General features: G+C 36.2%; 1 protein-coding gene across 3 annotated transcripts in view; it reads left to right on the forward strand.

Moving 5' to 3' along the window:
• The first annotated feature begins 1,601 nt into the window (after positions 1-1,601).
• The window catches only part of tmem209 (transmembrane protein 209), a 43,101-nt gene continuing 18,306 nt past the window's right edge, over positions 1,602-26,396 (forward strand). The window contains exons 1-10 of one of the 3 annotated variants that reach the window (XM_039760980.1): positions 1,681-1,735; positions 3,163-3,199; positions 12,399-12,559; positions 12,870-12,928; positions 13,039-13,170; positions 16,557-16,798; positions 17,177-17,381; positions 17,661-17,836; positions 20,369-20,440; positions 23,865-23,961. In XM_039760980.1, the coding sequence (XP_039616914.1) occupies positions 12,420-12,559; positions 12,870-12,928; positions 13,039-13,170; positions 16,557-16,798; positions 17,177-17,381; positions 17,661-17,836; positions 20,369-20,440; positions 23,865-23,961 (1,123 nt within the window). In that variant the 5' untranslated portion in view covers positions 1,681-1,735; positions 3,163-3,199; positions 12,399-12,419. Of the gene's footprint in view, positions 1,736-3,162; positions 3,200-12,398; positions 12,560-12,869; positions 12,929-13,038; positions 13,171-16,556; positions 16,799-17,176; positions 17,382-17,660; positions 17,837-20,368; positions 20,441-23,864; positions 23,962-26,396 lie in introns of all 3 variants that reach the window. The other 2 variants (XR_005634645.1, XM_039760979.1) reach the window with 2 other exon arrangements.

Raw genomic sequence — 26,396 nt, forward strand, 5'->3', positions numbered from 1 at the left:
GGATTAGAAAGAACAAACACATTTTTTATTGTTCTTGTTGATTTTCAACATGTTCACCGTCATTACTAATACAAAGGGTAATACGATTCTGTCCGTCTTAATGACATTCTTGGACTTGCCTTAAAGGTTTCTTCTACGAATGCTACTGTTTCTTCACTAACACGTGGCCTACCAGATCGTGGCTTATCATTGACAGAACCAATTTCTTTAAATTTTTTCATCCACTTGGATATGGAATTCCTGCATGGAGCTTTCTTTTTTGCACTGGGTTCTAAACCTTCTTTGGACAGCAGTGGTAGATTTTAGTTCAGCCAACCAAAGAACACAATTTACTTTCTCTTCTAGTGAAGCCATGGGTCAACAGTGATTCTGAATAATAAGTTAGTTTTAAGTTAAATTTCTAAAAATAAAACTAAAGACAAAAAAAACTAGATACATCAAGCTTTCTAATTTTTTTTATGAATTCTTTCTATCACATATACTTACAAAGTTGCAACTATTTTAAATTGCACACAGACTTCATGGACACCCTGTATACATATGCTATGTACACTTTGTGTGTGTGTGTCTTTTGTTGGTATTGTATTATTGTCACTGTTCTGAGGAGACATGTAAATAAGAAATTCATTGTTCTGTGTATACTATGTACACATGACAATAAACCTTAAATATGAACTGAACTAAACAGAAAGTCCAGCGAACAAAGGTCTTGCGTCCAGCTGCTTTTTCAAATTATTACAAACACCTTAATTAACACGTTTACAGACATTTTTAATAATCAACTCAGTACCATTGCAAAGTTAAGGGTGATTTAAATGTCATATATGTCCTAGGCGCTCCAATTTTAAGGATTTGTCATGGCAACCCTAAAACTTCAAATGAGTTCAAACATTCTGTATAAAAGTGAATAGTTCCTTTGTCATCTACAGCTATATCAAAGGATTTTAGTTCTCCTGAAGCCTCAGGAATTTTTTCTAGATCAAGTAGTACTACTAAAGGATTTTTGATCCTTTATATAGATGAGCATCAAAGCAAATGTATATATGAAGTTTTAATAAAATAACGTGGCAATAGTATAAAATCAAAGCATTACGAGACAAAAAAATTCTTAGTGCCTAGCAGGATTTTTGTCTTATCAAAATAAAATAATATAAAGACTGATCACCAATAAATAATTTAAGAATAATGGCATTATCCCGATCAGTTAGACACGTGATATTATTGTTTCCAGGATGAAAAATGTCTTAAATGTATGCCCTTTACACCTATCACGTCCAAACAAATTGCTTTGAAATACATTTTCCCCGTATTGAAGTCTAAAATTATATTTAAATACTCCCACTTTAATCAAACATTGCACTGCCCTGCTCACAGTTTAAACCTTTTTAAAGCCGCTGTTATAACGCAGTCTTTTTTTATTACCTCCAAACACAAGCTGCATTTATTTCCAGTACATTTATTCGTGCGCGCCTTAAGTTTTGATACGCAAGGGCTGTTGTCACGTCACGAGCTCATCTCCGCCCACATAATGATTGACAGGACACTCTTAAAGCATATTACCATGCCCAAAACGGCGTTTGCGTCTGATTAAAAATTGTTTAAAATGACTGACATGTCTATCCACTAGAGGGTGGGTCAGGCTCCGAGGAAGTGATTATCTGTTTCAACAGGAACATACAGCACAACTGCTTCCGGGGTCTAGCTCATGGACTGGCTGTGGAAAGGCAGAGCGCGCGTAAGTTTGTTTCATTCAATTTTTTAGAAAGGCGTTTTTGTTTTTTTTTTTAAATTCCATCTACTTTCAACTGCTGCAAACGCAGGTCTAAATATAATTAGGACTAAATATAACAGCCACATAGTTTTGAGATAGAGTCACTAAGAGATGGCTGTCCCTTATAAGGTGTTTTTCTTTTTTAAAGTATTGTACAAGTATTGAATTCAGGTTTTTAACGACGGAAATGTTATTTTTTGTGTGTCTCTTCTGCAAGTAACCTTTCCGACCTGTATTTCATTTATGAAAAGCCTAGAGGTTAGAGAGATTCGAGAAATCACTAATACAGAAAATGACTTTGCTTTAAAAATGTGTTTCTCACAGTTGCATTACACTACTGATAAAACGTCTTCTACGGGTCTTTAAATAATGCATCTTTATTGTAGTTTTCGAAACTGTAAACTATTGGAGGTAGTGATTTGTCAATTATGCCTTAATAGTGAGCAGTTTTCTTTAGATGTTAAAAATTGATGCACACAGGAGTTTATTAAAGTCTTTGTAGAAAACCAAGCAAGCCCTCTTTAAAATAAAAAAAAAAATCAGAGCTGCTTTTGCTCTGTTTTATATATACTTTAACCTCGAGTCAGACCACAAAGGTCTTGAAACAAATAACACAAAAAGCTTACTGCACTTAAGAAATCTGCATGTAAAGATCTTCCCGCTCGTAAATGAAAAGGTAATAATGAAAGGTGTTAATCTTATTTTCACGTTTAAATCGGTATGGCAATTTTTATGAACCGTTTTTGTGTATACTTAACATCACTAGGTCCAGGCGCTACAATTACCTTCCAAAGTCTACAGACTTGCAGGTTAGGTGAGCTGGCATTGCTAAATTGCGTGTACACGCTACGATGGGCTAGCTATAAGTTTAGCACACTGTCTGTGATCAAATAAACGTACCAGAATTCAGTCGGATTAAAATTGGAGTTGCTAAAGGGGTGCGTGCGTGTGTGAGTTAGCCCTGGGCTGCCATGGCATCCTGTCCAGGGATTGTTGCTTGCTGGCATATTTTCCAACGACCCTGTACCGGATGAATAGTTTTGGAAAATGGATGGTTTAATCCAAAGTTAAAATTTAGAAAAGATCACAAAAACAGTCCACATCCAGTGTGAATTCAAATGGATAGATAGTTGAACACAGTTTTTTTTTATATTAGTAGTATGCAGTTCTATAAAACCGAAATTGCTTGTTTTCAGAGTATGCCTCACAAATTTACAAATAGACAATATTAAAATTGTATTCCTACCTTTGTGTTGTACTCTTGTGATCCATTCCTGATGCATTTAAGAAGGCTCAATATAGGGAGTTGATGATTGTTCTCATTAAGGTTAACTATGCCACTTAAACCTTCTAAAGAATGCACTTTGTATTGTTTGCGTTCTCTTTACTAGGAACTTTGTGGTCTGAATTTGGCCCTGAAACAGTGAGGTAAGTAACACAAAGTTATAGCATTGCTGGAGCAAGTAACAAGTGCATGTGGTTTGTTTATAGAATATGTCCTCATGCATTTTGAGTTAAGCCACCTATTTATTTAAAAGAAAGATGGATGGATGGATAGTTTAACATAACATACAGTGCATCCGGAAAGTATTCACAGTGCATCACTTTTTCCATATTTTGTTATGTTACAGCCTTATTCCAAAATAGATTAAATTCTTTTTTTTCCTCAGAATTCTACACACAACACCCCATAATGACAACGTTAAAGTTTACTTGAGATTTTTGCAAATTTATTAAAAATAAAAAAACTGAGTAATCACATTTTATGATCAGTAACTATATAAAATATATATTTTTTTTTTCTGTAAGTAGTGTGAAATGTAACTTATTTTTAAAAGTAACATTTCCCAATAGGGATTACCTTATGTACCAGCTGATGTTAATGTTCCCAAAACATTGATTCTAGCTATTTTCAGTATCAGTAGTACTAGACTCCTGTACGATTCCAAGTAGCAAATTACATCTATATATGCTATATATGAGAAACACATGAATAAGTGCTAAATGTAAAATGGCTCCCAGTGATGACACAGCACTGTATCAACACATGTTGAAAAGAAAAACAGAAGCCATGTCTGGAAATGATTTTTCTTCCTGACAGGAGAATTTTAGTGCGTGGCTATTGGAATGATGCTTGTTGTTGTTATTTTAAAAAAGCCAAAACACACTGACTTTTGTTAATACTACTTTTATTCCATTATGGAGACTGTTCATAAATAGCTTATGCATGTGTTGTTAGTGAAGTGATGTGTTTAATCAGAGTTTTAATCACTCAATATTGTAAGAGGAGACAAAATGATGGCGTGATGAATTGTGTTTTAATGCCATGTCCTATGCCGACCCTAGAAAGGAACAGAGGCATTGCATTCATTTGTTGATTACGTAGAACACGTCCACAAATGTGCTTTTAGGCATCCAACCCTAACCAGTTTATTTTATCAAAATGGATACGGTCCTGAAAATGAATGCTCAAGTCAATAGCACAGTTAAATCCTGCTTTTTCCATCTTAGGCGAATCGCCAAACTCAAGCCTCTTCTGTCTAACCACCTCCTGGAATCAGTAATTCATGCATTCATTACATCCCGGCTCAACTACTCAAATTCCTGCCTAAATGGTATCAGTAAGGCCACTCTTTCTAGACTCCAACAGGCTCAAAATGCGGCTGCAAGGCTTCTAACTCTAAGCAGCAGAAGCCAGCACATTACACCAATTTTAAAAACCCTACACTGGCTGCCGGTTAGATTCAGAATTGATTTTAAGATACTCCTCTTAACCCTATAAGGCACTAAACGGTCTAGCCCCCGCATATTTGAGTGTCTTGCTCCATCCTCACAATCCTCTTCGTGTTCTTAGATCCGCAGATCAGTTGCTCCTAACTGTTCCCAAGGCACGTTTTAAAGCTCGTGGTGAAAGGGCTTTTTCCGTCTGTGCACCCAGGCTCTGGAACTCCATACCTTTTAGTGGTTAGAAAAGCCACCTCCGTCGCCTCATTTAAATCACGCCTAAAAACACACTTCTTCACATTGACTTTTACTTTTTAACCTGTCTCATTTCCACTTGTTTCTTCCTATTTCCCTATTTTATTGGGTCCTCTGGCCTGTTTTTAGTATCTCTGTTTTAATTTCTCTCTTAATGTTTGTATTTAATAATTTGTTTTTAGTCTTGCTTCTTTTTAACTGTACAGCGCTTCGGTCACTTGTAATGCTGTGTTTTTAAGTGCTCAACAAATAAAAATGGTATGGTATTTAGTTTGCGGTCATATGTGAAACGTTGCATGTACTGTGCATATAGTATTGGTAGTGCGAATATCTGTGGCAAGTTTCAGGCGAAGTGCCTATTTGGCTTTCCTACACGGGTGATGAAATGAGCTACTCCAATTAATAAATTTTTTCTTTTATACCAAAGTACAATTTGTTTTGTGCTTCAAAGCACTGTGATTATGTTAGTTAGGATGGGGTAAATTACATACTTCTAAATACAGATATCCAAACACTAAATATGTGTCATTCGTTTGGTTTTTGAAGAGTGTCCATTCATATAATCCCTAAAATGTGACAAATGTAGTAAAAGAACATACAGTATGTATTGACAGGTACATTGGAGAATGTAAAGCAGTCTACCAGTTCAGGTCCTGTTAATATTTTACTTCTGAACTAGTATTCTGACTAAGCAATAACAAAGTCGGATCAGTCATAAAAGATACTATGAAAACAGCTCAACAAAGAAATTTTAATTTTGGACGGACCTAAAAAATAATAAAATGAGAGACAGATTCGGGAAATTTAAAGTTCCAGGATTGTGTGACACTTTAAAACTGAATCAGTTTGACTCATCCGTTGCTCTTTAGTATGGATTTTAACCAGCTAATGGTCCAAATATAAATCTTATGATGGCAAATGTTACACTTCTAATAGAGGGGTTAGGGTTTTGGATGGAATTGGATGAATTGAATTTAGTTTTTTCAAGTTTGACTTGCTTGTATGGAGTGTTACTTGCTTTTAATACATTCAGTACAATGAAGAAAAATTTAAGCCCTGTGTTGTAATTTGATATTTATGAATGCCAATACTAGTTTACTTAAGTAATAGTTGGGTAGCTTCTTGATGGGTACAGCAGTATTTTAAAGCTGCTGTTGCTACTGTGGCAGTGTGGCATAGTTTTTGGCCAGTAGTGTTGCATAGTGGCTAAGGCTTTGGACATCAGTCCCTGACATTATGGATTCAAATCCTGCTACTGACACTGTGTGACCACAAACAGGTGTCTTAACCACTGTGGAATATTCAAAATTAGTGGAACAAGTTTTTTCTCAAATATTGCATAAGTAGATGTATTGTTTATATGTTGTATATTACAAAAACACAATATTGTTCACTTTAATATTGTTGGTATTTGTAATAGAAAGCAGTTTAATTGGATTTCTGTTTTTACTGTGGTATTGAAAGGTATCAAATATTGTGAAATTTCTTTGGTGTTGAATAGTAAAATCCTGATATCCCTATTCTGCTATACAGTTTATTAATGAATTAACAGTATTGCAGAAATTAACGTGTCATGTCGACTGCTCCAAAGATATACTAAATATTAAGAAATAGCTGATAATGGAATGGCATTTTGCCTTTTTTTCCCATTACTTTCCTCTAATCATAAACTTTGGATGTCCTTCACATTTACATTCCACTCCTTAGGCATTTGAGCATGCCTGTTTGAATTTCTAAGATAACTGAGTGGGTGAATATGATGTGTAATGAAAGCAAATGTTGCTATCAGTGTGTCACCTTTCTAATGTTACGTAATATTTTACTTATATTATTGTGACTTTAATTTTTGGAATGTGTGATAATAAGTAAAAAATTAGTATGGAGTGCTTTGTTAAAAGCCCATAAAATGACATATTCGAACAACTGTTGGTATGCTTCATAAGTTTAAATTAGAAAATCTCCATGTTAAGAGTGGGTTTGATAGTTTATACTGTTGTACAGATAATGTACAACAGTTGTACAGATAATGTGAAGATTATTTTACTCGACATAACTTAAAAAGCAGATTGTGTACGTACTTTTTTTTTAAACAAAAAAAAAATGTAAACAATTTAGATTGTGTGTAGGGGTGCACAGTTATCACAGTTGTTGCTTTTGATAGTAAAATTGCAGTTTATTTAGATTAATATTACAATGAAATACCTATTCATTTGCATATACATTTTTTTAATGCAAACTGCATTTACTGTATGCATACAATATGGTAGAATCCCCATTTAGCACTTTTCAAGGAAACCACTAAAAAATCTTGCATTCAGGAAAGGTTATGTGCAAAAGTTGAAAAATGTTAAGTACTGTGTTTAGGATAATGCTTTTCTGTTTAGGTACAATAGTGCAGTACTTTGATTTCAATGAAAATATTTGTTTCTGTTTTATAATTTGCTGATAAAATATTTAAGTAATAAAATTTTAAGTTTAACTTACATTTTCTTACTTTTTTAATCAAATCATACATTACCACTGAAAAATAGTCCATCAAATTCCCTACTCAGCAACTAAGAAGTTCATTTTTGAAAGATAATACAAAAAGGAGTGTTTATTTAAATACAGTAAACCCTTGTTTATCGCGGTTAATCCGTTCCAGACGAGGGGGAACGATCTTCTTAGTCTGTCAGTGGAGCAGGACAGTGACAGCAGTCTGGCGGTGAAGCTGCTCCTTTGTCTGGAGATGATACTGTTTACTGGATGCAGTGGATTCTGCATGATTGACTGGAGCCTACTTAGCGCCCGTCTCTCTACCACGGATGTCAAACCGTCCAGCTCTGTGCCAACAATAGAGCCTGCCTTCCTCACCAGTTTGTCCAGGCGTGAGGCATCCCTCTTCTTTATGCTGCCTCCCCAGCACACCACCGCATAGAAGAGAGTGCTCGCCACAACCGTTTGATAGAACATCTGCAGCATCTTATTGCAGATGTAGAAAGACGCCATCCTTCTGAGGAAGTATAGTTGGCTTTGTCCTTTCTTACACAGAACGTCAGTACTGCCAGTCCCGTCCAATTTATCATTCTGGCTGCACTCCCAGGTATTTATAGGTCTGCACCCTCCACACAGTCACATCTGATGATCACGGGGTCCATGAGGGGCCTGGTCCTCCTAAAATCCACCACCAGCTCCTTGGTTTTGCTGGTGTTCAGTTGTAGGTGGTTTGAGTCGCACTATTTAACAAAGTCCTTGATTAGGTTCCAATACTCCTCCTCCTGCCCACTCCTGATGCAGTCCACGATAGCAGTGTCGTCAGCGAAATTTTACATGTGGCAGGACTCCGAGTTGTATTGGAAGTCCTATGTATATAGGCTGAACAGGACCAGAGAAAGTGCAGTCCCCTGCGGCACTCCTGTTTTGAGGACTACAATGTCGGACCTGCAGCTCCCGAGACGCACATACTGAGGTCTGTCTGTAAGATAGTCCACGATCCATGCCACCAGGTATGAATCTACTCCCATCTCTGTCAGCTCTGTCCCTAAGGAGCAGAGGTTGGATGGTGTTGAAGGCGCTAGAGAAGTCCAGAAACATAATTCTTACAGCACCACTGCCTCTGTCCAAGTGGGAGAGGGATTGGTGTAGCATGTAGATGATGGCATCCTCTGCTCCCACCTTCTCCTGGTATGTGAACTGCAGAGGGTCGAGGGCGTGTTGGACCTGTGGCCTCAGGTGGTGAAGCAGCAGCTGCTCCATGGTCTTCATCACATGTGACATCAGAGTGACAGGCCGGAAGTCATTCAGCTCACTAGGACGTGATACCTTTGGGACTGGGGTGATGCAAGATGTTTTCCAAAGCCTTGGGCCTCTCCCCTGTTCCAGGCTCAGGTTGAAGATGTGCTGTAGAGGAGTCCCCAGCTCCAACGCATAGGCCTTCAGCAGTCGTGGGGATACTCCATCTGGATCCACTGTTTTGCTGGCATGAAGTCTCCTCCGCTCTCTGCTTACCTGGGTTGCTGTAATGGGGTGGGTGGGGGTTGGACTCTCTTCTATGCTGGTATCGGCAGAAGGATTGGTGTAGGGTGCAGTACTCCGAGGTGAGAGTGGGTTAGGATGGTCAAACCTGTTAAAGAAGTTGTTCATCTGGTTTGCTCTCTCCACATCTCTCTCGATGGTGGCACCCCGCTTCGAGCTGCAGCCAGTGATGATTTTCATTTCATCCCATCCCACACTTCATTCATGCTGTTATTCTGCACCTTCTGCTCCAGTTTTATCCTGTACTGCTCCTTCTCCTCCCTGAGCTGGACTCTGAGTTCCTTCTGTACGCGCTTGAACTCATGCTGATCACCGCCTTTAAAAGCCATTTTCTTCTGGTTCAAAAGGCCCTTGATGTCACTTGTAATCCATGGCTTGTTAGCATAGCAGTGTACTGTTCTTACTGGAACTACAATGTCCATACAGAAGTTGATGTAGTCAGTAGTGCAGTCAGCAACCTCTTCAATGTTCTCACTATAAGATCCCTGCAGGATATCCCAGTCCGTAGTTCCAAAGCAGTCTCTCTCAGAGCCTGCTCTGCCTCAGGGGACCACTTCGTGAATGAGCGTAAGGATGTAAGTAGCTCCCTCACTCTTGGTTTGTAGTAAGGTTGAAGCAGAACCAGGTTATGATCTGCTTTCCCAAGCGCAGGCAGCGGGTTGGCGCTTGTATACGTCTTTAACATTTGCATACAGTAGGTCAATAGTCCTATTTCCCCGGGTGTTACAATCCACATACTGGGAGAAGGCAGGTAATGTTTTGTCCAGTGTCAAATGGTTAAAGTCTCCAGCGATTAGCACAAGCGCCTCGGGGTGCTGCGTTTGTAGTTTAGCAACTATTTAGACTTACTGTGTTGCTCCTTGGTAATCCAGCATACTCAGTTTTATTTGAATTTTCTCATGCTAAGTTGTAAAGCTGTAACAAAATTAGTCTAATGAGTGAATTTAAAAAGTTTTCTATTTTTGTTCATTTTAATTTGTGAGATGATAGCATGATTGAAAATAATTGGACATAACTGATCCCAGCCTTCCTGGAGATTTCACAAACCACTTAGGTGAACAAATAGTATTCACTTTCAGCCATTGTAGTTTTGATTTTGTTCCATGTCTACAGGTTTCACTTCTGCCTATTTTAACTAAATGCCCTTTTGAAAAGCTCTGTCACTCTAAGATAATGCACTGAAATTGCCATAATTCTCCTACTTAAGAGCAATTAAGTAACCATTGTAAATTATTTCAGCGTACTGTATCTTTTTATTGAAAATGTCTCATATTCATATTTGTTAGAAATATTTTTGTTGCATCAAAAGTGAACAGTAAATACAGTTTTAGTTATTGGAAAAGTTCCTGAAGGAAATTACAAAAATTCACTTGTACGACTTTAAAAACACAAAAACACGGATGGGGAACTACAAAAAAGCCTGCATGCTTGTAAACAAGACAATAGACACTTGCAGTAACTTTTTCAAACTTTTTTTCCCATTCCGTGTCATTTGTGTAAAAAAAAATGTAGCTCTTTCCCGCAGTTTTTGCATTTTATTAGGCAGTCCTGTTCATAACTGACATAAGTGGATAGGTGAATTTATGCTGAATATGATATAAACCACTTGATTATGATGTGAAATGTCATATTTTTACGGGCAAAAATATGCCCCAACAACCTTTATTTGTGAAAGAGTTAAAATGTCAAAGTATATGCATATACATATAACTGAATAATCGATTTTAGTTTTATTTTTTAGTACTACTTGATTTTTGACAATGGGTTTTATTCTAATTTTTACATCTTATATCCTACTAAATAGTAATCTTAAATTTACACTCTTTTACATTGTCACATTTAAATTCATGTGTAACTCTCCAATACCTTTCAGGAATTTTTAAACCTGGCTTATCTTATGCTCTCTGCTCCACCATTGTATTGTTTAACTAGTCCTCAACTGAACTGGTTACATACCTCCCTAGTCCATCACTGTCAATTTGGCTGAAGTATAATTTGTTCTGTTAGTACATATCCCACCTTTGGCAAAAGGTAGCCCAGTGTCTTAAAAACCTGTATCCCAGGATTTGAGCTATGTGTTAAACCTTGTAATTTTCTCTAACCTACCTTTACAGGGGATGGCCCTGGCAAAATTTCGTAGTAGACCTCTTACAGTGTTTCATCCTTGGTCTGTTGCTTGTACCTTTTTAAGTTGGCTCATACCTCAACAAAAGGGAATGTTGCTTGTTCTGCAAGACAATGACCACTGTGTTCACAATCACAGCAAAAAGGGGGTTACCTGTATATTAGAAAAGCAAAATACAGAGTAATATGCAACTTTGTATTGATGGCACATATTTGTGGATGTATCCGTTGTAGTCCTGAAATGTTACTGTTTCTTTGGCTGGAGTTTGTGGTCACCCACAGGGGCTTTTCAGTCCTGCCTACCACCTCCATAAGTGCTGTTCAACTCCACAAAACCTATTTTTCCCTTTAACACAACTGTCTTTTTATCTTCAGAGCAGTTTCCTGTTATGCTAGTGTTGAATTCCATACTATCCTCATAAGCGCATGTAGGAAAATGTATCTGATTTAAAGCTATCTACTGTACCTCAGCCTAAAGTCTTGCATCCTGGGGGTGGGCAACATGAGCAAAATTATTTACCATGATATTTATAGAATGTTTTAGACCTTAAAATCTAAAAGTGTCAAAAATTAAGTCCATCTGATCTTGGCAATTACTGGAGTACTGTATTTTTTTAAACCTTTTTTTATATTTGAGCAGTCATGTAAATGACAATTAAATAAATCATACAGAGAAAGAATTTACCAAATAGTAAATTCTTCCTTTAAAATGAAACCTGTTATTTTGGCTTTTTGATTCCTCAACTTTTTATTTTTGGAGAAAGAGAGGAAAAAAATACACGTTTTGCTGGCAGTTATTTTCACAGTATCAGCTGTTTTCAGCTCTTAAAGTAAAAATATGAAAACACGAAGAAGCATTCCTGACCTCCATCCATTATCCAACCCGCTATATCCTAACTACAGGGTCATAGGGGGTGTCTGTTGGGACCAGTTCCAGCCAACACCGGGTGCAAGGCAGGAAACAAACCTGGGTAGGACGCCAGCCCACCCACAAGGGACAATTTAGGATCGCCAATACACCTAACTTGCATGTCTTTGGATTGTGGGAGGTAACTGGAGCACCCGGAAGAAACCCATGCAAACACGGGGAGAACATGCAAACTCTACGCAGGGAGGACCCGGGAAGCGAACCCAGGTCTCTTTACTGCAAGGCAGCAGCACTATCACTGCTCCACCGTGCCGCCCCATTTCCTGACATTTTTTTTAATTATTAAATTCATCGAAATATGCTAAAAACAATGTACATATTATGAAAGGTGGTATAATAGTGTTATTTGCTGTAAAATACAGTAATTTTTAGTCTCATGTATATTTTATTTTATTTATTATGTGGGAGGGGGATGTAATGTGTGCATTTGTTCCTGACAATTTTTTTTGTTGTTGCATGAAATCGCTTTCCTTTTGCTTCTTTCTAATTCACTGATCATGAGGAGAACCCAAATTAGCGTTATTTCAATAAATACTTTCACAATCTGAGATATGTTTCCTTTGTATGTATTTTTTAATGTAGGTGTTAATTCTTCAGCCAGAAATGACGCCTTCAAAAGATGGCGCAGGACCTAGTCTTATTGATCGTACTATAAAAATGAGGAAAGAGGAAAAGGCAAGAAAGGTGGTCTTTGCGTGGGCAGTCCTGAACTTCTCTCTGGCAGGCATGATTTATTCTGAAATGTAATTATTTTTTTTTATCGGCCTCATTATTGTTGCCATTAATAATTAGATTTACTTTTGATGTGAATGTGTATGCTGTCCATACCTATTGATACTAATGTATCCCACCCCATGACAGGTGCCATTGTAATAACATAATCAATGTCATTCACTTAACCTGTCAGTGGCGTTATTGTTTTGGCTCATCTGTGTGTGTGTGTGTGTGTGTGTGTGTGTGTATTATATAATATACATTTTTTTTTAATGGTGTAATATCCTTTGCGAATACATATTTATTCAATGTCTGTTTACATAATCCTTTTTCTGTCAGGACTGGAAAACTCTTGAGCAAATACTGTAATATTAATTACTGGCCTCTTTGGTACATTGGTAAGTTGCTGTGATCACAATATATATATATATTTTTTTATTTAATTTTTTTTTTCTTCATAAACTGATATAAATTTGTATTCATCTCCTTTTTTTTTTTTTTTAAACAGAGCTCATTCTTGGATTACTGTTCCTCTTAAATGCTGTATTTGATCTCTGGAGGTACTTCAAGTATACATTTGCTCCTTCCAGTCTTGTTGTCAGTTCTGAACAACATAAACTTTTGGGCCTTAAGAATTCTGGTTAGTTTCATTCCAGTGTCTTGGTTTAATACCTGCTCTTGTTTTTAGTGTTAAACATTAGTAAAATGTATAGAATTACTACTTAACCTAAAAGAAGGTTTGAGTGGAAGGTATTACCTTATCAAAAATAAAGAACAATGCAAACATGTCCAGTACTTTTCATTTTACATTAAATATTGTCATGTAGAGAGCCAATGTAACTCATTTATGATGAATATGGTATATTAACAAACCAATTTATACTTTAATGTGTTTTGATTTGTAGCATTCAATTAGTTATTCACCAGATCTTCCTTTTGCCTCTTCTTCAAATGTAATCAGAGTCTTCCTATAATACTTTACCTGCAAAACAAGTTGAAGAATAGCCTGTCCACATGGCTAGCTGATTTTTTTCTGGTACATAAAGTAACTCCTATCTTCAGCCATATTTGTTTTTGACATCCTTTTGGTTTTGTGTAAATGTTGAAATGCACATGCTTCTTCAGATTTTGGCTTCGCAGGAACCTGTATTAGTTTGATTTCTTCTTTAAAGATGGGGAATAGAATATGGCATTCACTAAAAGCTGTAGATGTGCTTTATGTAAGGTGACAGTGCCATGTTTAGACCAGTAGCTGCCTACTACTACAACTTTGTGATGCTAAAGTTAGACAGTTTATTAATTCTGTCTTTGGTCAACCTGGGTAATTCCATGTCAAATTGCACCTTTTGTACCTCATCACAAATGTTAATGAAACTTGGTATGCTAATTGGGTCTTAAAAGTAACCCATGGAACTGAAATTACACATGTTTTAGATCAATATTAAGGGATATTTAAGCTAAAAAAGTTTGAACTTATAGCCAGTCAGTCATAACACCCCCCCATATATCTCACTAAATACAGTATAAGTTGCTCAGAAATGGTTCTTTTCCAGATCTGTATTTTGTGTATATATAATAAAAATTACCGTATTCTGAATGATTATAATATTAAAAATTGAAGAGCAAAAAAATATTTTAAAATTGGTCTTTTTTTTTTTTTTATACTAAAGCTAGCTTATAATGTCATGAACATATCCAGAAAATTAGATGTTTGGTTTTTGAGTCATTGTTGAGCTATCTTTATTTATAGGTGGCATCATGTGGTTTCATGTCACTAATGGGTCTTTTTCATAACAGCCGTATTGACATGAAATAGTATGATAAGCACGGGTGTAAGTAATGACATTAGGTTTCAGTTGTTCTACATTGAAAATGAACAGAAGCTTCATTAATGTCATTAGTGACACCTGTGCTTGCTCTATACTATTTCTTGTCAAAATGGTTGCTGTGAAAAGAGCCCATTCCAGTGTGGTTAATAAATGCTAATGCCATACCCTGCATTAATCAGAGGATAGTGACGTTTGCACATTGGTCTGGTGTAATCAATCAATCAGCAGATGCTGTTGATTACCTGGTGGGGATAAATACCATCGTCTTTGTTGCAGCAGCATACATTTTCACAGTGGCTTCAGTAGAGAAGTTGTTTCGTCTCGATCCGAAATCTTGTTGTGACCCTTTCAAATGTCATCTGAAGAAGATAACCTATGCTTTAAGCGATGAGTCTTAATTTAAGGTCAGGTCACTGTATCTGCAGAAATTGTTGTGTGAGACTATCAAAACTCACACCCAAGAACGAACAGATCTGTCAGTCTGACTTTTCCAGTAGTGACTCTGCAGACCCTGCCTATCCTGAATCTTGGGTTGGTCCCTCAGCATCTGGAGATGAAGGTATATAGCTAGGATGTATTGAAGAAACTATTGCCCAGCACTGGAGAGTTGAGACTGAACTTTTTTACATCCTTTTGGACCACCTGCATCCTACTCATTCCCATACTGTTCTGATACACTTGTCATGGATCATCAGGATGTGCTTTTAGTAGTTGAATCAGTAATGGCAACAGGATGGACAGACACAATTGCTTCATCAAAGGCTCCGATGGAGAATAAATTTCGAGTGTAGCCATTTTTTTTTTCTTATATTCCCACCTTACCATTAAAACAGTACACCTTCTATGTAACTTATTCATGATTCCACTAAAGTTTCAATTCTTTACTGACTCTAGTGATCTAAGAGCCCATCTAGTTTGTTTAGTTTTTGTGTTAGTTTTTCTGGTTTGTGAGTAAAGGCTTGATATGTACTTTTTGAAAACATACAATGAAAGAGTGTGTGATCTTAAATATGATTTACTTAATTCAGTGCCCTTTTTAGTAGGCCAGTGTCTTAAAAAGTCAAAAGTGTGAACTGATGAGAGAGACTATTCTGATTTTACCATTAATTCTATTTTGTTTTAGTTACTCTGGCATTATTGTCTTTTTTTTGACATTTTTTTAAAATTCTTTTTTAACTAAGTTTTACTTTTATTTCAATTAAAATTATATTTTCACTGTTAGTTCTGGCTTTAGTCTTAGTTTTTCATGAACCCTAATAACCCAGTACCATTCACTGATCACTAACTGCTGTTCAACGGCATTGCAAAGAATTGTGGTTTTGATGTACACTTCAGATAAGTAGTGATCACAGCAACAACTCAAAAATCAAAGATGACATCATATCATGATATTTATAAGCTAGCTTTAGTAAAAAAAAAAAAAAAGACCAATTTTAAAATATAGGTTTTCTTGCTATTCAATTTTTAATATTACTCATAACAATGGTAATTTTTAATTTTGAGGATAGTATTTACGCAAAATATAGTGTTGGAAAAGCGCTTTAAAACAATATGGGAACCGGTTCTTTGCAACTTACATTTAGGGAGATCTAGCCAGTCAAAAGTCATACACCCAACCCCCAAAATAAGTTCAAACTTTGTTAGCTTAAAGCTCACGTAATAATTATCCAAGACAGTCAGTTCTGGGGGTTACTCATATGACCAAGCATGCCAAGTTAATTTGAAAACCTGTGATGAGGTCCAAAAGTGTGATGATTTGACGTGGATTTACCCACCTATGATATGATGTCATGGGAACTTTTTATGGCCTTGGAAAGAGAACCAGGAAACGCACCAATGATATTTTAGCATTTACTGCCCTTCTGCTCATTGTATGTGAAGATGAGACTTTAAAATACTGTAATGGACTTAACAGAAAAGGGGTGTTGAAGTTAAAAGGGGAGGAGGGTACAGTGAAAGCACATGCTTAATACATGGACTTTCAATTAACACTATTTTGCAATGCAAAGAAATTAGTTCCATTTATTACATAGCAGTCTTCCAGTGCTTTGAGGACAGGTATGACCTTAAATGACAATACATGCAGCTACTTTTTTGTGAGGATGGAGGTAGGGAATGGGGAAGGGAATTCAACATTTATGGCAAGTGTATTACAATTGGTTGCCAGAATCTTTTTTTTTTTCCCCCTTCATTTTAGGAATCCAAGTATCCCATCCTTTAAAGCAAGAAAAGACAGAAATACCTGTGCCTTCACAGTCCTCTCCTGTTCAAGGTCAAAGTGTCTTGACTTATAGCCCCTCACGTCCAGCAAGCACAAGCCCTAAATTCTCACCAGGCTGCATAACTGGATATAGTCCTTCATTACAAACGCCTTCACCTGCTGGCAGTGGCTCCTTCAGTCCTTCAGTTGGATATGCAGCTGGCACCAGTTTTAGCAAGGTATTTTGCCACATTTAATATACTGTATAATTCAGTCATTTTAAAATTTCCTTAAATCTGTTTTTCCTGTTAACTTCCTATTTTTATTTATAAAAAAAAATGTACAAACTCAACATACCCTATTTGGCTTTTTTGAGAACTACAAAATTATAATGTGTTTTAAAAAACTTTTTTTTTTTTTTTTTCCCTAATCCACTTGTATGTTAACATTGTAACAAATCTCTTGTTTTGGGGGTTTTCAGTTTCTAAAATCAGTTTATATGCTGCTAAGCTGTGTATTGGGGTATACAAAGTTTTAACCTTATTTGTAAAGAATTCAGACTCTCTCTGGCAAATCCTGTCTAAGTTATTATAAATAAATTGTCTTCTGTTCATCAGGTTTCAGGCTATAGTCCAACATCAGGGTCACCTCCCTATGCTAATAGCATCAGTCCTGCTGAAGGTTCAAGTCTGAGAGCTCGGTATCGCACTTCACCATCAGTATTTAATTCTCCTGGGGGAAAAGAGGACTACATGACAGATTCCAGGTCTTTGGAGATGTTTCTTAACTCTGAAGAAGAAAAAAGACATCAAAGCCACCTTGGTTAGATCTGTTAATCTGGCTTGTTAGATGTTTTAGGAAAATAACATTCAAGATGGTGCCTTTTTTCAGTTTAATGTTTGAATCTTTTTCCAGTTTTCTCTGTTGCATTGTGCACAATACTATATTTAATGATTCACTAAATTTACTTAATGAACTTTTAATATGTATAGTAGTAAAAACATAGCCCTAATATGCATGATACAGTATATATTTTAAAGTCTTTACATTTATAAATTAATGAAAAAAATATAAATCTTCTAACTCAAAAAAATTTTACAGGTAGCCCTGAATCAGTTTCTCCTTCTAACAGTCCTACATTCTGGAATTACAACCGCTCAGTTGGAGATTACAGTCAGACGTTGAGGAAATTTCAGTATCAGCTAGCTTGTAGGTCCCCGGCCCCATCTGCACACAAAGATGAAACTGACCTTGGGTCTAAACAGGCTGCTGAAGAGGTATGTGGTAAACAGTGAATAACCTCTTGAATATTACCAATAAAATGGAAATATAAAACTTTTTTTTAAAAAAAAAAGGAAAGCAGATCTATATAAAATGTATAAAAAATTGGATATTGTGATAGAAATGAAGGTGACACTTAGATACAGATAACAGTGAGCATTTGCATTGAAGTCATGTATTGATCAAATGTTACCATTACTGTTTTACATGTTTTTTAGTTTGATATCTGTTTGCCTCATGTTCCTGCAGGATAGCTGAACACTAAAGAGAGAAGATAAATTCACTTTTTTTTGTGGTAAAAGGTGCACCTTCACTTTGGTTTTATAGTTTGGATGTGGTAATATTTGCAAACATGCTTACTTTAATAAGCAATACAGTTTTTCCATAACATAAAAACAATAGAAGATGGCTATATGTAGGTTTATACAGACAACAAATAAACTTCAATCTATGTTGGCTTTATTTTATTTTTTTTTTGCAATAAACAATGGCAGAAACTTGCTTCTTACTTTTTTGTCTAAAGAATTGTCAAAGTAAACATTCACTCATAGATTTTAAATGTTTTTGTAGGTCATCTGTTTTTGTTTTTTTTTTTTTGTTTGTTTTTTTTTACCTAGTTAAATGGATACATATCTTTCTGTAGTCGTGTACGTTCTTCAGTGCCAGCATTTGCTACAGTAGTATTGCTTTCATTTACAGCTCAGTAACACTTTCCTTCCCCAGACAGCTCCTATGTTACAGAATGTTACAGTACAAGTAATACAAATAACCTAAGTACATAAGCTGATAATCTAATAACTAAGCTTGCTTTACCATATGCGTATATCTCTGTCTGTCTCAACTTTTCATATCCTGTGGTGGAAGGCAATTTTGCTGCAGTTAGTCTTTTGAGATTTCACAAGGTGATCTTTTGTGGCATAAAATGTCTGCTGAGAGTTAGTCATCTCTTCAGCAAGACAAATGTTTTGCACATAACTATGTTCAATGTTGAACCCAAACCCACTTTCAGTACTGGCTGTGTTCCACAGTTAAAGCATGGTAGTGGATTTTCCTTTGGATTGCCGTAGCATTTTGTTGTGAGCCACACCTTGGGCAATATGACATTAAGCTATGAAGCAGAAACTGACCCGCAGACTATTGTAAAGAGAGAATAGGGAAGCTAGTGCTGGCACTAGTTTATAAAGGAGGGAGTGGACATTTTGCTATTGGCTTCTTGCTTGCACATAAACTGAATATTTTGGTGCAAGTTTTTGTTCAATTTATGGTAATTTTTGGTAACCTTTAAAGATTTAAAAGACCTATCTCTTTGTGTACCAGCACATATGTCGTTTGACTCTGATACTACTCTTGGTCTCTATCATTCTGTCTACACACCATAGGCTGTGTCAGATTTGCACCTTGAAATGACTTGCAACAAATTTTATGTGGAATGTACAACAACTTTATGGACTCTGATTACTAAAATCATATGACTCATTGGCCCCTGGAGATATCACCACAAGTGAATTGTAGTGTATGATTAATTACAAGGTTGTTTCAGATTTTTCACATTGCATTGAACTACTCGTTGCATGCCATGAAATTAAAGAATGCTGGAATATTAACGAGAATAACATAAAACATTCACCTTCCATATACTCTTTGTAAATTCAAACTATTTGATTTAACAATTAGCTTCTAGATTGGATTCTGCAATCTCCTTATCCCCAGAAGATTACTGTGCAGTACTTGGTTTGTGATTTTTGAATACTGGGAAGCCTACCCTTTAATTTCAGTGGCAGGTGGAAATGCTACTCTTGTTGTTGAAAAACTTTATGGTTTTGTTCTTTATAATACTCACCCTGAATATTATCAATACTTGTAACCTTATAGTTGTAATTAAGGGCAGCAAAATGTCACAGTGGGGAGCTCTGCAGCCAGGATCCATCTTCCTAGGTGCATATTCTGTGTCTAGTGTTTTTCTCCCACATCACCAAGGATCTGTTTGTCAGGTTTATTTATTTTATTTATATATTTTTTTTTTTTCTTCATGCTAAACTGGCTGTGTGCGAGTGGGTCCTGCAAACGACTGCTACCTTTTCTAGGGATGTTTCATGTTCTGCTGGAGTAGCCATATAAATTTAAACTTTCTGCAAATGGCAATTTGCCAATTCAGTAAACCTGTGAAACATGATACTGAATGATCTCTGTTTATTTCTTACAGCTGGAAATAATGGACATACCTAACAAAGTGATTTCAACTGTATGCTTAATAGTATTTTTGTCAAGATTTCTATAGATTGTATCTAACCTAGACTTTAAATACCTTAGGGAAAATGTTGCACAAGTGTAGTGCATATAAATTAATCTGCAATAAATTTGTATTAATTTATATGGGGTTTATTCACTTCCTAAACTTTCAATGTGAGGAAGAGAGACACATCTGGAATATTGATTAAATTATTGTTACTATGCTTATTTTAAATTCTGTCAACTTATTTTGCAATACTGTAGTTAAGCTTGTGCACATTTTTCTTTTTAATACAAAGGTTTGGGCAAGAGTGACACAGAACCGCTTGTTGCTGGACCACGTAGATTCATGGACAGCCAAGCTTCGAAATGTAAGTTTACGTTTGATGGTGAACAGTATTGGTGCACAAATGTTAAATGCATTAAAAAAACAAAATTGCTCCATCGATTTTACCCTCAGAGTTCTCCATAATTTTTCCTGATTGAAACACATTGAATTATCTATGTAACATTATTATGGAATATGAAAGTTTACATCCTTTGGGAATCAATGGTTGCAGCTTCAACAAAGCAAGTTTTAAGCAATGTTTGCTCTATATATTATCAGCATGTGGGGTGCTAATAATATGGACAACTGTTACTCTTATCGTGGCGAAAAAATCATCAGAAGGCTTTTTACCTAAAAATAAAGTTATTAGTACTCGGGATAGACAGAGAGAGTTTTAAAGCTTTTATTGCAATAAAACAACACAAAAAACAACAAGGACTCAACCCAATACGGCCAAATTGAGCTGAGCCCTTAGCATTGCAGCAGTCGAAGTTTTTATAACAATTTCTTATCAATTTGACCTTGTTCAATTAGCTCATTCTGCACCTGGCTATAACGTCTATTGTTCACTCCAGTTTCTGTTTTGCTTATTCTTGATTGGTTCTTCAACTGGGCAGATGTTCTTTATTCCATATATTGTCTATCATGGTGTCACTTCCTCCTCTGGCCTTTCAAGCTATGTTATAATGGTGGCCTAAAGCTGAGCTTTAATTAAAAAGAAATCTGGTATATGCTTTCATTTAATCATTGCTTGGCATGCTTGATTTGCCTTTATTTCTATGCTAAAGTTAATTTGCTATTTTTTATGCTAATACAAAAAATTTTCTTTCTACACTCTTTGAGATATTTAATACCCATTACTCCTCCATTACAGAATGTCAGACCACCACTCGGTACGCCTTCTCCCATCTTACAAGCAAAGGCTGAAACAGGAGGTACTTCTAGGATAATTGTTTTAGCACTGGACCAAAGAAGTAGAGGAAACCATATAGGACTGTTTTGACTCCATAAATTGGAATACAGTTAGATTCCTCATCAGAATTAGATGAGCATACAACTGTTGTAACCTTATTCATCAAAAACAGATAGACGATGTACCTAAGAAAACAATCTACATATTTTCAGACAAACTGAAGGTTGCCAGTAATTTGCACTTTTATTGAAGGCTTTCAGCAATGCATTTCAAGTCCATTTTATTTGAGCATAACAAAAATCCATGTATGAACTAAGAAAAGCTTTATGAGTTGCTAAACATCCATACAAGGATACGTTGGAGATAAAGTATAGCACCAGTTGTGATGTCTCCAAACTGTAGCAGGGTTCAGAAATGCTTACAGTTTACAAACTAAAATCAAATCGAATTTTCTATATTGGATGAATTTTTGCTTTCCATTTCCTATTTAATTGTAGCAACAAACTGCCTTACTTGCAATTGCCTGTAACACCACATAATTTATTTTCTGCTTTTGTAGATAACCTGAGGATGCATTTTAAATGATTCAACATTCATAAGACACCTAGTACAGATGGTTTTTAATAATACTTTATAAAAGCCTTTAGGAACATAGTAAAGGGCATTTTACAGGAATCTATAATATCTCGCTGATCTCAAGTCTCCACCTGCTTTAAAACCATAATTGATTTTCTTTGGAATTGAGATAAAGCAGACTGTCTCAATAATTGCAGATCACTGGCACTCAAGTCTTTTGTGATAAAATAACTTTGAAATATAGGCGCTGGGACACATTAAATGGAATATGTCGGACAGATTGGACCACCTCTGTTTGCAAATTTTTGCAACTGCTCCCCAGCAGTTGCTGTGTCCATTGCATTTCACACCATCCATGACTCATCTAGATAATAAGTGCTGTTGCAGAGTTTTGTGATCAATCAAAGCTAATCACCAGGCTTCTAGACATAAGGTGCCACCTTCTGCAACTGAATTTTAGACTTACAATTTAGCCGCATTACTTTGAATGCAGATTCAGCATATCACAATCCCACAAGTTGGTGTACTTTGCTGCTTGCTGTGACTGTTGTTCACCTATAACTTTGTTTTGAAAATGTTTCTGCTCTAACAATACGTTTTTTGATTATACCATCTTCAACAGGCCTGATTACCATAATGAGACGGCTTAAAGAAGAGATTTTGTTCTCTGTGTGACCTTGGCACAACCAAGAAACTGGTTGTAGACTGCAGGAAACAGACCACACTCCAATAACAATTTAGCGGATGCTGTTGAGGGAGTTTTACATTTCAAATCGAACTGTTTTTGAGTAGTTTTATTGATTTACTATTTAAATATAAAATGCAGCTTGTATAAAAAGTCGAGGGAAAAAACATTTATTCTCTGGTATGAAACAGAACAATAGAAAATACTGTACATGACAACAACATTTATATAGCACATTTTCATACAAAAAGTAGCTCAAAGTGCTTTACATAATGAAGAAAAGAAATATAGAAGACAAAATAAGAAATTAAAATAAGACAACATTAGTTAACATAGAAAAGGAGTAAGGTCCGATGGCCTGGGTGGACAGAAAAAAAAAAACTCAGAAGGAAAAAAAAAAAAAAAATCTGCAGGGGTTCCAGGCCACGGGACCACCTCTCAGTCCCCTCTGGGCATTCTACCTAATATAAATGAAATAGTCCTCTTTGTAGTTAGGGTTCTCACGGAGTCGCTTGATGTTGATGGTCATACAGACTTCTGGCTTTTAATCTATCCATCATTGTTGGAACATCACGGTGCTTTGAGTAGATGGTGGTGGTGCAAGCCACCACCAAAAGGATACCGGAAAAGGAAACGGAAGAGAGAGTAGAGGTTAGTACAGATTTTAGAACCATCATTAATAGTTATTATGAGTTGGATATACAGAGTATCAGGATTTTGATTACAGTGAAGTTATGAGAAGGCCATGTTAAAGTAATGTGTTTTCAGCAGTTTTTTTAAAGTGCTCCACCGTATCAGCCCGGCGAATTCCCATTGGCCAGCTATTCCAGATTTTAGGTGCATAACCGCAGAAGACCGCTTCACCACTTTTAAGCTTTGTTCTTGGAATTCTAAGGAGATACTCATTTGAGGATCTGAGGTTACGATTTGAAATATAAGGTGTCAGACGTTCAGATATATAAGATGGGGTGTGATTATTTAAGGCTTTATAAACCATAAGCAGAATTTTAAAGTCAATCCTGAATGACACAGGTAACCAGTGTGACTGACTTGATATGCTTAAGGTTGACCTAAATGGCTACTTTGTTTGATGTTGGATTAAAATTAATCTTATTTCAGTAAATTGGTCTTTTTTGGTGGTTTTTTTTTTTGTTTTTTTTGTGTCTGTACACTAGTTGTTAAAATGTATAAAGTGTTAAGGAGTAGGAAATTCTATTAAGTGCCACATGAGGAGTTATTGTTTAGAATTACATTTTTAGTAATTAATCATTATATGTGTTTTTTATTTTTTAGTGGATAAATGAAACAATTCTTGTTCCATTGGTTAAAGAAATTGACTCTGTTAATACCCTACTTCGGAGAATTGGATGTCCTGAATTACAAACAGGAGGTAAAGATTTGTCCACATAATACTCTACTTTAAAAAAAAAAAAACTGCAGTTATTACTCAAATTTAAAGCAATTATAGACAAATAGTTGTAGAAGTTGCAGCGTGGGTTGCAATTTATGCAGTGTTGTAAATCCATCTGTGTTTCTGTTCTGTTGCATACAATTATGCAGTATGCACTGGTGAGCCACAACATTAAAGTTACAGGTATAGTGAATAACACTGATAAGTCTCCATAACAGCAGATCTTATGCGGTGTTCTCGGTCTGCTCTGGTTAGTGCATGCCAAACTTGGCCTAAGGAAGGAAAACCAGTGAATGAGCAACAGGATCATGGCCACCCAAGGCTCATTGATGTGCTTTTGAAGCAAAGGCTAGTCTGTCTGGTCTGTTCTCACAGAACAGCTACTGTAGTACAAACTGCTCAAGAACTTCATGCTGGCAATTGCAGAAAGGTGTCAGAACACACCGTGCATCACAGCTTGTTGCATTATGGGGCTGCATAGTAGCAGACTATTCATAGTCACCATGATGTCCGCCTATTTAACGCCAAAAGCATCTGCAGTGGTCAAGTGTGTGTTAAAACTGAACGATAAATTGGTAGAAGAAGGTGACCTGGTCAAATGCTCACAATTTCTTTTTGATCATGTAGATGATCTGGTGCATGTATGTTTACCTGGGGAAGACATGTGGCAGCAAGTTGCACTATGGGAAGAATTTAAGCTGGCAGAGTGATGCTCTGGGAAATGCTCAGCTGAGAAACCTTGAGTTCTGGCTTTCATGTGAATGTTACTTTGACATGTTCCAGCTATCTAAATATTGTTGCAGACCTTGTACACCCCTTTGTGGCATCTATAATCCCAGATAACAGTGGCCTCTTTTAGCAGCATACTGTACCCGGCCAAACTGCAAAAAATGTTCAAAAATGGTCTGAGGAACTTGACAAAGAGTTCATGGGGTTTACTGGGCTTTCCTGGATCTCAATTCAATAGAGCATCTATGGGATGTGATGGAAAAACAAGTCCAATCCATGTAAACCAAACCTCAAAACTTGGAGGACTAGAAGGATCTGCTGATAACATCTTGGTACCAGATACCACAGATCACCTTCAAAGGTCTTTAGATGTCCATGCCTCGACAGATCAGAGCTTTTTTGGCAACATGAGGGTCACCTAAACAGTAGGCAGGTGGTTTTAATGTTGTGTCTGATTGGTATGTGTGTATAGTTCATATTAGTATTAATCTGACATGAGGCATTAACACAATGTATCAATTTTCTGTTAGTAGTATAATTCCACACCATGCTGGAGCTTTTAACATTTCTTTTGTTTGAAACCAGAGCCTTATGTGAAACTGTTTGTTTATATATAAAGAAGAGCTCTTCTTATTCAATAATTGCTTCCCAGAAAATCAGGATCTATTGGTCCATGCAAACCATTTTTGTGTAACAATATTAACATTGTCCAAGTACCTTGCCGCTTTTTTACACAATTCTCAAAGGTATTAGTAAAATCTGTTCTTTTAGTTTAACAGTCATATACTTGAAGACCCTGAAATGAAAGTAAAGAGCATTTAAAACAGAAGTTAAGAAGCTTCTTTTACACCGGGGATCATAAGAATTTTAAACGATATACAGAGTCATGTAATGTAAGCAGAAAACTCAAATGTTTTTAAAATCAGTTTGAGTTAATGGAGGATCATGGCCAACCAAGTATGGACTGAAAGGTCTCCTATAGTTTAACTCGGATTTTAACAATAGTAATTCATAATTAAGTACCTTGATATTTGAAAAAAATACATATGCCAATTACAAAATTTTTGTGAACCTCATTTTATAACTTATATTACTAGCATTAGAATTTTGGAACATTAATCAGTATTAAATGAAACACTAGGAAATTTTGCCATTTTTCCTAATTTTTATTTACTCGGGGGGCATTGCCCCATGCTCGTTTTGCTCGCCATCATACCCCCATGCAATATATATGCTCGTTCAGCTGCGCAGCTCGTGTGGCGCACTTCTGTTATATCGTCTATGTCCATATATTCGATCTCTTTTCGCTTTTACCTTTTCATCAATATCGCATTGAATTTTGATTCAGTGTTTGGAATTACGTTGTGACAATGCAGCGTATGACTGCCCATGAGTGAATACCGTTTCTTTCTCTATACAAGAAATGTGTCTGACATAACCACGCAGGACTTTTCCCAAATCTCTTTCCATACGCTGCTGTCTCGTGGGGCTTCTGGCCCCAGGCGTAGTTACATCTCTTAGCACGAAGACTCGTCTCGCGGGACATGAAAGTATCTCTCTGAGACAATCGCATCTCATCACCTTCCAAGATTTTTTTTTTTTTTTTGTGATAGAGATTTATTTATTTATTGCATACAGTCAAAACTTAAATTTGTGTTGGTTTTATTATTAAAATTTCAATTTGG

This window comes from Polypterus senegalus, chromosome 8 (genome assembly GCF_016835505.1).
Source record: "Polypterus senegalus isolate Bchr_013 chromosome 8, ASM1683550v1, whole genome shotgun sequence".
Lineage (NCBI taxonomy): Eukaryota > Metazoa > Chordata > Cladistia > Polypteriformes > Polypteridae > Polypterus > Polypterus senegalus.